Source organism: Acomys russatus, chromosome 29, assembly GCF_903995435.1.
Source record: "Acomys russatus chromosome 29, mAcoRus1.1, whole genome shotgun sequence".
In the NCBI taxonomy this organism is placed as follows: Eukaryota; Metazoa; Chordata; class Mammalia; order Rodentia; family Muridae; genus Acomys; species Acomys russatus.
Genome location: NC_067165.1, coordinates 10,495,650 through 10,510,275, shown reverse-complemented (window position 1 = coordinate 10,510,275; position 14,626 = coordinate 10,495,650). Strand labels below are relative to the sequence as shown.

Sequence of the window (14,626 nt, the reverse complement as noted above, 5' to 3'; positions counted from 1 at the left end):
CACTGAGAAACAGCTTTGAGTGCTATAACTCAGCCTCAGTTAGAAGAACACGGTGAGAGTGGGGTCCGGCTGATCTGAAGATTACTGATGCCACAAGGGTATCATCTGAAAGATGGGCAGAGGACCACAGAAAGGAGCCATATAGTCTTCCTCTCAGAGCAGCCTTGGCAGGATAGCAGGATCCTTCTTCCTCTTCCTCCTCCTCTTCTTCTTGGACCAGTTGGAAACATGACTGCCCTGATTCTAGGAGGGCACATGATTCTTCTTGGGATTTGGGAAGAACACAGGGATGAATATGAAATTCACGGTTCCTTGTTTTATCAACTCTATTTTCATCATTCCATGAATATACTTAGTATGTAAGCCATGCTCATCTTCCTCCAGCTGTGACTCAGTGCCTTCTTCAACCTGTTTGCACTTGGGACTGATTGCTGTGATTATCACTACTGTCTTATTTCAAGGCTGTCCTCCACATTTTTAACAATATTAGCACCTCAGATTCTATCCTTATATATATGTTGGTTGTAGCTTGGAAGACATTGACTAACAAGAAGTTCACAAATTTCACCATCTCCATGGCTGTGTCCATAGAAAAAGTGGTAAAGACTTTCTGTAATTTCTCTGTAAAACTGTTAGCTTTTAGAGTCCCTTGAGTTAGGAGGTTCCTAGGTGGCTGCAAGGGGGTCTAGGAACAGCAGCTGCATATGGAGCCTGTAGACCCTGTGGTCTCAACTCTGCAAGATGTACTGAGCACTCCTCAGGAGCTCCACCTCTGTCAGGTGTTGAGCAACAGAGCTGGTCTCCTGGGAGCACTGGGAAAGAAAAGTCTCTGTGCAGGCCTCTTTTTTTTTGTCTTGGGGGCTGGGGTAATTCAGGATGAACCTCTGCACAGGATGAGTGCCACTCACCCTTGCTCCCAGAAGGCTGTTCCCAGGCACAGCAGGCTGGATGACTTGCTGGTAGACTGCTCAAGGGCAGTCATGGCCATATTGCATTTGGTTATACCAATTTGGCATATTCCAAATGCCAAGACTATGATACTGATAGTTCCATAGAGCCTGAGAGGGAAGGATTGGGATGCAGCTTCTGTGAATACACTGTATCCATCAGAGATCCAGGGAGTTCCTGTAGGTAACATGCAGAGGCTAGGGGCAGTGGCCCTTCTGGTTGCCTGATGTTCAGGACATCTTGGGGCTGGGAATCAGACCAGGTGCCTATCTATCATGGGCAGATCTGGGGCTGCTCTGTTCCTGTCTGGCTATGATCATGGCACAGTCTCTAGGTCACTCAGAGAAGTATGTCAAAGCATTAGGCAAACTAGAGTCTGATTTGTCTAAGTCATGGAGTTGTGGTTCCTTTTTTAAATGCCTACAAACTCTTACAGGATCACTGCCACTTTCATGCTGCATATCAAAGTATTTCTGCTACAAAGGACTATACTGAACAGTTATGACACCAAACAAAATTCTTTACTGTACAGATTAGCATATGCATCATTACAGTTCTGTAAATTCACCAAAATATCACAATTTTTGGTATTTATCAGAGAAAGCTGCTTGGACGTAGGTTTAAGCCTATAGAAAGTTTTTATTAGCCAGCCTCTTACTACACTGCGTGTTTAGGATTCCAGTGTGGCACCGAGGCTTTCTCAGGGTGAGCTTTTAAGCACAGAAACTATGTTCTGGGTTGACATAGTTCAGTTAACAAGAACGTTTAGCCAGAAGTGGAGCTACAAAAGACAAAAAAACAACGTTAGTACATTATAAGACTTCCTCAGAACTATAGATTTGATGGATTAGGCCTTTGTTTTAGCTTTGGCAGGTGGCACAGTCTTTGCGAAGGGTTTTAAAGGCTTAATGTTACTTCCATCATGGAAACAGTTGTGCTAAGGTTTGGGGGCCCTGGTACAATATATATCACCAACACACATTTTTAATGATTTAGTAGTCTCTGATACTAGATGTTTGTTTGAGCAAAGGAGCTCAAAGTCATGCTTGGGAACGTAGAAGGACCATGCCTCATGAAAATAAAAAAGTAAATGAATAAATAAATATTAAATACTTGAGAAAATGAATATTTATGGATAATCAATATCCTGAGCTTTTCTACAAAATTATATATGCACTATACCAACTTCCTTAAAATCCTATTTAGATTTTAGGATTAAATTTAACTTATAGGTGAAAATTAACAGTACATTTACAAACAATACTTTGTCGATCTATGAACTTGTTACAGGTTTGCATTCATATCATCTTTAATTCTCTAAATGATATTTTATAGTTTTCGTTGTGTAAATCCTATTCTTATTTTATTAGAGTTTTCTTCTATATTTAAAATTTTTTATGTTATATTTACAAATAATATTTTGATCTAATATTTAACTATTATATTTAAAATTTTAATGTTCTAAATAAGTATAGTACCCAATACTGTTTGTTTGTTTATTTATTTATTTATTTATGTGTGTGTGTGTGTGTGTGTGTGTGTGTGTGTGTGTGTTTGAGTGTGATCAGAGATCAACATTAGGTATTTATCTCAATAATTTTCTACTTTAATTTGGGGACAGAGTTTCTCACTGAACCTCACGTTCACTCGTTTGGCTAGATGGGCTGGGCAGCAAGCCTCTGGGATCCTCCTATTTACACTCCCACACCGAACACTGGCATTGCAGGTTTGTGTCCCCACCCTCTGCCTTTCATTTGCATTCTAGGCATGTGCACAGACCACTCTGTGGCGAAGGCTCCTCTATTAGATTATCCCAGCCTACATATGATGGTTAATCTTTTTGTTCTCATTTTTTTTTTTTTATGATAGCTTTCTTCTCCTCCCGTGATTTAATCAGAAGGGAAAACAGCTGTGGGACTTTCCTCATTAAAAAAAAAAAAATCAAACCAAAAAAACTAATTAAAAAAATGCCCTCACTTTTAAAGAATCCAGTTCATTAGTTTTTTGTGTCTTTAGTTCTTTCGTGGATCTTGCCAGTCCACACTCTTCTGGTTGACCACATCCTCAGTTTTGGTGTGGGAACAACTGTCAGAAGTTGAACTTTGAAATAATATTCAAACATTAGTCACTGCTTCGAGTATCAATGAAAAACCACCTCATCTCAGAGAATAACAGATAATTTATTTTGCAGCCAAATATAAATGGTCATGTCTCATGAATACAAATTTAGGTGAAACTGTTGGTAACAGTTTCATGAGACAACAGGACAAAGAAAATCATAAGGTGTCTACCACATTTCTCCATTATAAAGTTACCCCTCCTCTACTTTTATTATTAACTATTTTGTGGGGCACTCCATTGTTACTACATAAAATCTCATTTTTCTTTTTTGTTGTATCTACTAGTTTTTGTGTCTAATTGTGTTTTTAGCTAAATCAATTATTAGCATTCTAGGAGGAAATAGAGATTTCTAATTATAGAAAAATAATTCGATGATATTTGTTAAACCATGTTGGGGAAGACTTTACTCAGTACCCTCATGATTAAAAAGAAGACAAGTGCAATTTGATTTTTGAGAGAGATGAGATTATAATTAATTGAATACAACATGAAAACATGGGAGTTTATAGCCAAGTACAGACTGGTGCTGGTTGATGGAGAATTTCTAAAAGTGAACAAGGGAGGAGGAGAGTTTCTGGCTAAACTGTACTAACAGAATTGATTCTTGCTGTCAGACAGCATGGTGGGAGGCCTAAGAGGGACCAGAGCACATATTAAGGTATCAAAGAGGGAAATCCCTATTAAACTGGATTGGAAGATTTCTTTTTCTAAACTTCTTATAGGAAAGTGAGCATAAAGTTTTAGGAAGTTTAGAAACCTGAGTGGATTTCAGCTAAGCAGACGATCCTGCTCATTCATGTCAATATTTTTATTCATTTACAGGTTCACGTTCTACTTTGATCCTTTTCTCATTTGTTTCTTGTATTTAAATCTATGTGAATTTTAACTCATGGCTATTTTATTTGGCAGATATAATTCAATGTGTTGACATTTATTTCAAAATTCAAGTTGTCCCTAATTTAGCCATAGTGAGTCTCCAATCCCATTTATTTCTCTTATTCTTATTCCAGGATCAACTTTTCGTTTTTTATATTCTGTTCTTGATGTTGGTTAGTTGTCCAAAGACCCATAGGCCATTGAGAGCAATGGTATTTAGAAAGCCTGTTGTGTGCTATGTGCCCTCAGTGATACTGAAATGTTGTTGCTCCTAGGTTCTCTCAACAGACACATCTATGTATCTATGTATCTATCATCTACTTATCTATTTATAATCTATCTATCTATCTATCTATCTATCTATCTATCTATCTATCATCTGTCATCTATTTATCATCTATCTGTATATCTACTGTTTACTATTCACATGTTAATTCTCTCTATATTTATATATTTAAATCAATGGTTTCATATCAATTACTTTAATTATAATTCAATGACAGAATTTATCTTTCTGTTGTGTTTGTAGCTTCTGTATCAAATTATAAGGAAGACTGGATCCTTTTTATTCCTCCAAATGTCTGTTAGTTCTTATGTATATAACCAAAATTCTGATATCCAAACCATTGACTGTCATGTCCTCTAATCACCAGATCACCAAGTGATTATTTTTTGATTGCTATTCTTTCTTTGACCCTACCATCCTTGTCAAATGCATATTACTGATACACTGTTGCCTTTCTGAATTGCTCTATTGTTGTTAACTACCTAACAGTCCTCATCCAGTTATAGTGTATCACAACTATTAGAAATAATTGAAAATTAACTTTTATTCTCACCATCTGCAATGTTTGATATTGTCTGTCATTTCAAGATTAGCTGTTCAAACTCTTGTACCTAAGACTGAGGGAACATTACAGAAGAGAGGGCAGAAAGCCTGTAAGAGTCAGAGGATCAGGGAGTTTACTGTGAGCCTGTGTCTCCTAGTAATGTTCGAAGATACATTCACAAAGTTTCACCAAAGTGACTGCCTAAGCACAAAATGAACCAGGACAACAGTTGACATGCCAAAGTGGATGGGGGAAGACAATGAGGCCTTAGCTCTACATAAATAACTAGGAGGGAGGAAAGAGAAAAGATAAATGATCTAATTATATTACAATTTCAAAATAAAATAAGAAAATCAATATAAAAAGGTCATCTCATTTAGTGTATGAAGAAAATACATTTTGTAGTTTCCCTTTGTGTTTCCATGGTGACCAACAGTCATGTTTATATGTCCCATTTTCACTGATAAATCTTCATTTACAAAGTTTACATTAAAATTCACTAGTGATTAATATTTTGTCTTTCTATTATTAAATTGTTAACTACACACACACCTATAAAAATTAATGGCCCTACATATATTGCTAATATTCTTTTCTACTTCTTTATTCATTTTAAAACCTTGAATAGAATCTATTCCTTAAATTCACGTAGAAAATCATAGGAATTTATCATGACATTCATTTCCTTCTGTTTGTTTGTTTGTTTCACTGTGTAACTCTGGCTGGTCTGATACTGACACTGTAGATCAGGCTGGCCTTGAACTTACAGAAATCCCCCTGCCTCTGCCTACCCTCCCAAGTGCTGGATTAATGGCACGAATCACTACCACCCAGGTCCTCAACCATCATTTTCAATGATAATGTTTTATTATTTTTCTCTGTGTTATTGTCTTTTATTTTCTAATTGCCTTCTTTAAGATTACATAGCATGCGTAGTATGTTTTACACTTATAAGGCGTATATAGTTAGTGTTAATTCTATATGATCAAGACAAAAGTTCATTTTCCATTTTATTTTCTAGTATTTATAATACTTTGAATGTTTATTTCTGAGAAATAATTACATATAGTACTTTAAATTCTTTTTTTTTTTTTTTCTTTGCTGTTTGTGCTTGGCTGGCTTTCTTTATTCTTTTTTTTTTTTTTTTTTGCATTTTTTTTATTAATTTATTCTTGTTACATCTCAATGTTTATCCCATCCCTTGTATCCTTCCATTCCCCCCCCCCCCATTTTCCCATTATTCCCCTCCCCTATGACTGTTCCTGAGGGGGATTACGTCCCCCTATATATTCTCATAGGGTATCAAGTCTCTTCTTGGCTACTTGCTGTCCTTCCTCTGAGTGCCACCAGGTCTCCCCCTCCAGGGGACATGGTCAAATAAAAAATTAATTTATTGTCTTCATGAATCAATAGAAGAGGAACACTATAATTTGCAACTATACTTGTGATTTGGTCTATTTGTAGTTTGGGTAGTTTCTAATGGTTTGAATCTCTGAGTAGGAGCAGACTTATTTACGTTTTATTTTAAATTGAGCTGAGTTTTGATCATTGTTCAGTGTTGCTCTATTTCAGTTGATATTGTTTGTATTGAAGTCTTCATTTACAGCAGCATAATAATAAAGCAGCACATCTTTTGTTCACATAATTTTTTTCCAGTTTTTCTTATATCTTTTGTACCTACAATTAATGTGTTTAATTCTTCTATCACTTAATTTGACTTATTTATGTTTAAAGTGTCATTGTGTGAATACATTGTACACGGTGCTATATCACATGAGGCCATCTTCACAAAAGTCTATGTTGTGCGTTGAACATTTCCCCCACTTGCTACTTCTTCCTTTTTCTCATTCCCCTGTACCATTAGTCTGCTTCACTCCCCTAGGCACTCTTACTTATAATTTTATGCCATGCACACATACACAATTTTATGTATCTATATGGAATTTAGGAAAGACATATGAAAAGCATTTGATGTTTGTCTTCTTGAGACTAGTATAATTTGCTCAATAAGATTATCTCCAGTTGCATCCATTTTTTTCCCCTGAAAACGATATGGCTTTATTCTTCTTTGTGGCTGAAATATCCTATTCTCTATACACAACAGGTTTTCTTTAACAAATCCTCTGTAGCTGACATCATAGGCCGTTTCCAATACTTAGGTATTGTGAATTGCAATAAATGTTAATGTTAATAATGTTGAGATGGAGTCATATCAGAAAATACTTATGAGTGGTATAACTGGATCATATGAGAGAACTACTTTTAGGTTTATGAGAAACTTTGATATTATTCCACAGTGGCCAGAGCATTTCATAGCCCCACCAGCAGTGGACAGATTATTTTTACCCCCGTGTCCTTGCCAATATACTATCATATCCTCTGTGAATAGTGGTATTTTGACTTCTTCCTTTCCTATCTGGATCCCCTTGATATCCTTTTGTTGTCTTATTGCTCTAGCTAGAACTTCAAGTGCTGTATTGAAGAGATATGGAGAGAGAGGGAGGGCAGCCTTGTCTAATCCCATATTTTAGTGGAAATGCTTTAAGTTTCTTTCCATTTAATTTTGATGTTGGCTATTGGCTTGCTGTATATTGCCTTTATTATATTTAGGTATATGCCTTGTTTCCTCGATCTCACCAAGACTTTAAATATGAATGGGTGTTGGATTTTGTCAGGTGCTTTTATTGGCATTTAAGGAGATGATCATGTGTTTTCTTTTCCTTCAGTTTGTTTATATGATGGATTACACTGACCAATTTCCATATGTTGTAGTATCCCTCCATGCCTGGGATGAAGTCTACTTGGTCACCGTGAATGATATTTTTGATGTAGGTTCAGTTTGCAAATATTTTACTGAGTAATTTTGCATCCAATTTCATAAGAGAAATTGGTCTGAAGTTCTCCTTTTCTGTTGGTTTTTTGTGGTTTATGCATCAAGGTGACTGTGGCCCCATAGAATGAGTTTGGTAATGTTCATTCCATTTTTATTTTGTGGAGTGGTTTAAAGAGTATTAGTATTAGCTCTTCTTTGAAAGTCTGGTAGAATTATATGCTGAAACCATCTGTCTCTGGTTTTGGTTGGGAGACTTTTGATAACTGCTTCTATTTCTACAGGACCTTTTTTTTTCCTAATACAGGTTTTCTCTGTGTAGCTTTGGCTGTCCTGGACTTGCTTTGTAGACCAGGTTGACCTCAAATTCAGAGATCTACCTGTCTTTGCCTCCCAAGTGTTGGGATTAAAGGCATGTGCCACCATGCTAGGTGAGATTTAGGACTATTTAATTTGTTTATATGATCTTGATTCAACTTTGGAAAGTGGGATCTATCAAGGAAATTGTCTATTTCACTTAGCTTTTCAAATTTTGTGGCATGTAGGCTTTTGAAGTAACACCTAATAGTTCTTTGAATTTCATCAGTGTCTGTTGTTATGTTTCCCTTTTCATTCATGATTTTGTTGATTTGGATACTGTCTCTCTTCCTTTTAGTTAGTATGGCTAAGGGTTTGTCTATCTTGTCGATTTTCTCAAAGAACCAGCTCTTGGTTTTGTTGATTCTTTGAATTGTTTTCTTTGTTTCTGGGTACAGTAATCTGGATTGGCTTCTGTGGCTTCTGAGAGTTTGCAAGACCCTCTGGCTTTTTTTGTCTCTGCTGAAAAGTCAGGTGTGATTCTGATAGGTTTGCCATTGTATATTACTTAACTTTTTTCTCTTGACACTTTTAATATTTTTCTTTATTCTGTACATTTTGCATTTTGATTATTATGTGGTGGAGGGTTTTCTTTTCTTGTCTACTCTATTTGATGTTCTGTAGGCCTTTTATATGTTTACAGGCATCTTTTTCTTACATTGGGGACATTTTCTTCTATGATTTTGCTGAAAATATTTTATGGGTCTTGGAGCTGGGCATCTTCTCTTTCCTCATTTCTAATATTCTTAGGTTTCACCTCTTCATGATGTCTTTGATTTCTTGGATGTTTTGTGTCAGGAATGTATTTTTTGATGGTTGCATCAAATTCTTCTACTGTATCGTCAATGCCTGAGATTCTTTCCTTCATCTCTTATATTTTTTGGAGATGCTTACCTCTGTAGTTTGTATTTTTCTCTCTGGGTTCTCTCTTTGCAGGATTTCCTCAATTTGTGATTTTATTACTTTTCCATTTTCATATTCAGATCTTGAACCATTTTGTTGATTTCCTTCACCCTTTTGTTTGTACTTCACTGAATTTCATTCAGTGATTTATTCATTTCCTCTTTATAGGCCTCTCTAAGGGCCTCAATTTGTTTGACTGTGTCTTCTTGTGTTTATGTATTATTTTGCGTCCTCAATTTTCATCTTCAGAAGGTAAGATTTGAGGTCATTTTCTGCTGTTTCAGTTGTGTTAGAGTGTCCAGGGATGACTGCTTTGGGATAACTGGGTTCTATAGATGCCATATTATTTTGGTGTTTGTTGTCTGTGTTTTTACACCGGCCTTTAGGTGTCTGGCTATCTCTGGCACTGGGTGGTAGTTTCTGGTGTCCTCCACGGGCAGTTGGTCAGTTTGTAGGTGAGTGGCTATTGGTTGAAACCCCTCACCTGTGGAGATCAGGGAATGCTTAAGTGTATTAGCCAAGTGACCTGAGGCAAGATCTATCCCTTTTCCATGCTGTGGTGTCTCCTCTAGGCAGAGAGACTCAGACACTGTTGTTTTGTGGCCCACAGTTCAATCTGAGACATAGAGAACAGGGCCTGAGTGCATGCAGGAATGTGGCTAGGCTTTGGAGATGGTGCCCACACTTGAGTAGACCTGGTAATTTTCTGTGTATTGGTAGGTGACCTGAGGTCAGATAGACTTTTGAGGTTGAGCACCTGACTTCACGGATGCAGGGAATTTTCTGTGGATTAGCTGGGTGGCTTGAGGTTAGACCCACCTGTGTTCTACACTGTGTGGTCTACTCTTACCTGAAACATACTAGCACTGATGTTTTGGGGCTCTCAGTTTGGTCCTTTGGTCATTGTGCGGTCACTGATGTCCTGCTCATCAGACACAGTGAGTATGTGATCAGCATTGCCATCTTGGATCCCAACTCCTTTTTTTGTAATTTATAACTTAAAAATATTGAAATGTTTTACCTGATATATTTTAACAGAAACGGAGATGCACAAAGGCAGGAGACATGAGCCCTATTGAGAAGAATAATAACAAAATTAAAGACAGCGAGTTGTCATCTTTAGCTGCAGAAGAGACAACTTGGTTCCTTGAACACGTGTTATAAAAATTTTAGCAATAATGGCTCATAAGTACACAGACACAATTGCCAATGTCAAATTCTGATGTAGAGAGAACTATAGCTTTAAGATCAACAAAGCATTTGAAATCCTGATTGGGGCCCTCATCCTAGACAAAACGTCTTATGCTAAATTTTCTGAACCTTCTTATTCCTCATCTGAAAGACGGGGTTACTATTGCTATAACTATGAGAAGAGGGGTGAAGTAGAGATGCAGGAAGTATGTTTTGGAGCTCTAGCCATTAAAATGGATTTTATGACTTCGAAACACATTTGACTGTGTATTTGACTATCTCACCATCTTCTCTAGAAGAATCTGGGTTTAGAAAGTTACTATAGCTCATCTATAAAATATGCTGCTTATTTGTTCTCAGGTGAAATATTTTGAAAAGACTACTGAGGTCTTAAGTGAAATCAATAGGGAAAATAATGCTGTGGCTTATAATTTTTCTGATAGAAATAATCTGGATTTGTAAAATTCATTAGTTGCCCGAGGATCCTGATTTTAATACTATGAATGTCATAAAATAAACATACAAATAAAAAGTTACTCATTGTTAATCAACAAAAAATATCGAAATGTAAAACTCCTGACATATAAGTATATGTTATATTACTGTATATCTATGTAATGTTTTGTAAACCACTCTGAATTATTTGTATGAATTTTTCAGTGTTGCTTGGTTCAAGTAAAGCTTCATTGTGAAGGAGACATATGGCATTGTTCCACTCTAACTCAATACCTATGTCACCTTTTAATGCTACAACTTAAAGTGTTTCAAAGTGATTATTTGGTTGAATTCCACAGCCTCCCTCTGGCACACAACCTTTCTTCCTGGAAAATATGCCAAAATTTTATCTGTGTTGTATGTGCCAAGATTTACTTTCTTTTCTTTTAAATAATTTCAAGGCTAAGCTACTCTGTTGCTCTTAATATTAAGACAGCATTGAAATGTAGAGATCGCTCAGTGGTTAAGAGCACTTGCTGCTTTTCCAGAGGACCCAGACTCTCTTCCCAGCACCAATATCATTGCTTACAAATTGTTGCTCTAGTCTCAGTGGCTCTACCACCCTCTTCTGGCCCTTGAAGGCAATCATGTGGTGCATGGGCGTAAGTGCAGGTAAAACACTCACACACATAAAATAAAAATAAAGTCTAAATACTTTGATATTATTATGTAAGAATTTTATTGAATGTATAATTTGATATAAAGATACTTTGTATCTGTAAATTGAATCATTTATATCATACTATCTGTAAATATTATGTATTTGCTCAGTGACTCAAATGTAATATATTTTTAATCTCTGAAAAGATCTCATGTATTTCTAATCTTATTGAAGCTGGAAGAATATTACTTTATACCCATTTATATTAAGCAGTTTTCTTATTTCTATGTACACTATCATATTAATTATACATATTTAATTTCATTTCTTTTGATATATTTATGTGCTACTGATACTTTTGTTGTCTCATGGTACTAGATAAAATATTTAGTTCCTTGGAATTAAAAAGAAAGAGTTTCAATATTTATTCCTATTAAAAATGATGTTTATAAGAATTTTTTTAATACAAGTTTAAAAAAACTATTAAGATAACAAATTTTTTTAGTGTCCACCATCAAAGACTCAGAACATAGCCCACATTTCCCTATGTCATATCATTATGACACCTAACGGAGATTTGTCCATCATCACCACTTTAAATGGCTCAGATCATATAGTACATAACAAGATTATTTCACGTTTTATTCTTCAGGGAGTGTCAAGTCAACCTAAAACTCATGCTTGCTTGAGCATTACTGGTAGAACCCTAGTGTTAAGGATAAGTTTGAACAAACAATCCTACACATGGGTGGAGGGCTGCCCTCAGGTTTCTTTTGAAACTAGATGTACATGTCAGAGTGGAAACACAAGCATCGATTCCCCAGAGTTCTTACAGAATGTCCTACTCACTGTGATATGTCTGCACCACATCTGATAGTGATTGTCATAATAATGGGGAAACAGCGGATTGACGTTCAGATTCCCAATGTACTCGGGTGATGTTCTTTCTACATTGGCTGTCTCCTTCATTCATTCGTCCTCTACTTTCTTTGGAGAAGGATAAAGGGAACATTTTCTTAACTGATTAATTAATTAATTAGTTCCTGATCATAGCCCCTTCCTCCTCTCCCTCCATTCCCATCCTTCCTCAAACTTCCCTCTTTCTCCCCTTCACTACTCTTCAGACAAGGAGAACTTCCCCTCTACCAACTCAGACCAGTACATCAAGTCACATCAAGACTTAGCCCTTCTTCTTCCCATGTGGCCTGGTAAGGCAGGTCCGTCAAGGGGAAGTGATTAAAAAGCAGGCAACAGAGTCCATCTCAGAGACAGTCACCTCTTCCCTTTCTAGGGGATCCACATGTTGGTCAGTTTACATTGTGTAAGGGGCCTAGGTTGAGTCCATGTGTCCTTGGTTGGTGTTCTGTAACTCCCCTGGGCCAAGCTTAGTTGATTTTGTTGGTCTTCTTGTGTAGCTCCTGTCACCTCTGGACCCTTCTATTCTTGCCCCATTCTTCCACAAGACTCACTGAGCTCTGCCAAATGTTTGACTGTGAGTCTCAGCATCTGTTTTGATCTGCTGTTGGGTGGATCCTCTCAGAGGACAAGTATGCTAGTGTCCTATCTGCAAGCATAGCAGAGTATTGTTAATAGTGTCAGGGGTAGAGAATTTCAAAGCATTGTTTTGAAGTGGCCCAGTGTGGTCACTGCTCATTTGCTTGGCCATATGCTCTGCACAGTATGCTAGCTACTCTTTATTCTTACTTTAGGGTCATTTTATTCTGTCAGGTTTTTTTGTTTTGTTTTTACTACCCTTTCCTTTATTTGATATTTTAAAATACTTAAGGAAAGAAATATACATTGTAGATCTTTATTACTTCAGACAGTAAGTAAAATGTACTGAGGAGCACCATGACAAATAAACAGCATTCATCATTTTGAGCAACAGATAATAATGAGGAATATGATTATTTGATTTTAATGCACAGCTAAAGAATAAGCTAATTACTCTATTTTACAGAATAAGTAGAAGCCAAGACTGTCCTTAGTAATAGAGATGATTTAAAAGATCATGACTATAATCCATCACATATAATTTCACTGATTCTAAATACATGGATGTGTGTGTTTGAAAAAAAAAATCAAGAGATTATATAATCCAGAGAAAGCGAAATCAATGTATTGAAGAGACACCTGCATTCCATGCTTATGTATCACTGTTTACAAATTGATAAGAAGTGGAAACCACCCAATACATCCTTTGATGCTTGAAAAATGAGGAAATAGAGAAAATGAGGAATACAATAAATGAAAAATATAAGTAACGTATATATATGAATATGTATATGTAATGTATATGTATATGTATGCTATCGTAGTTCAGACTTTAAAAAAGGCAGTCCCATCATTTGGGATGACACCCATCAGCCTGGGTGACATTATGCTTAGTGAAGTAATCTAGATACAGAACAACAAACATAATCTTCCTTCTGTACATAATGTATAAAATTTGAACTCACATAGGCAGAATGTAGAATAGTGTTTACTAGGTGTTAGATGCTTGGGCTGGGCAATACTGGGAAAATTACAGGAACAAAGTTTTAGTTAGACAGGATGAGTAAGTTCTGCTTAGCAGGGTGCCTATACTTAATGATAGGGTATAGAGTATTTGGAAATTTCTAAGGCAGTAGGTTTTTAAATGGTCTTATCACCCCTACAAAGGTAACTATTTTAGTTGATATGTATCTTAATGATTTGGCTATACAACTCATTTCACAATATCAGGATGTATCAAATATTTTATTGAATACCATTAATATGAATATTTTTGTCAGTAACACCTCAATAAAGAAAAACAAACAAACAAAAAAAGAAACATTAATAGAGTTGTCCCAAACATTTTGTTTTGGTATTTTATTCATAGTCTAATACATTTTTTCATGTCCAAAGTTTACTAAATGTATCATTAGAAAGCAATATAAAATGTCTATATCATCCACATTCATATTGATTTACATGGGTTATATTTAAGTATGGTATGAAGTGATGACTCTGTCTATGATTTTCTGAAAGAATTATTTAGTTTGACCTTGTTCTGAAGTAATTGCAGCAGTCATTAAGACTTTTCCTTGCAAGGGGAATTTTTCAAAGGATAGATTTCCAGATTGGTCTCTTGTTGCTTTTCTGTATATTGTCATGGTTCTTCTGCCCCAATTTTGACATCATGTCTACAATTTGAATTTCCAGGTGTGATGGAGCCACCAGCTTCCTGTTTATCTGGATTCTTCAAGGTCTTTCTCTTTTTCCAGATCATAGTACACACTCAAGGTAGAGACATCCTCTTATTTTTATTGATTACATTTGTTCTTTGACAATTTCATACCTGATTACAAGGCGTTCTGTTTACTCTTCTTTCACCATTGTTATCTCCTCTCCTCTGGACATGTCCTCTTCTCACATTCATACTTTTTGCTTTGTTTTGTAACCCATTGATTTTTAACCAGGACGGTCTGTGTGGCCACAAGTTTGGGACTA

The 14,626-nt window shown here is 36.1% G+C and overlaps 1 protein-coding gene and 1 pseudogene across 1 annotated transcript in view; one reads left to right on the top strand and one right to left on the bottom strand.

Annotated features, from left to right (window-relative positions):
• LOC127211316 (selection and upkeep of intraepithelial T-cells protein 10-like) overlaps positions 1–14,626 on the top strand; it is a 101,036-nt gene that overhangs the window by 65,803 nt on the left and 20,607 nt on the right. The window contains exon 3 of the mRNA XM_051171136.1: positions 14,339–14,419. Within this exon, the coding sequence (XP_051027093.1) occupies positions 14,344–14,419 (76 nt within the window). The 5' untranslated portion in view covers positions 14,339–14,343. The remainder of the gene's footprint in view (positions 1–14,338; positions 14,420–14,626) is intronic.
• LOC127211934 (E3 ubiquitin ligase TRAF3IP2-like) lies at positions 82–12,121 on the bottom strand (annotated as a pseudogene).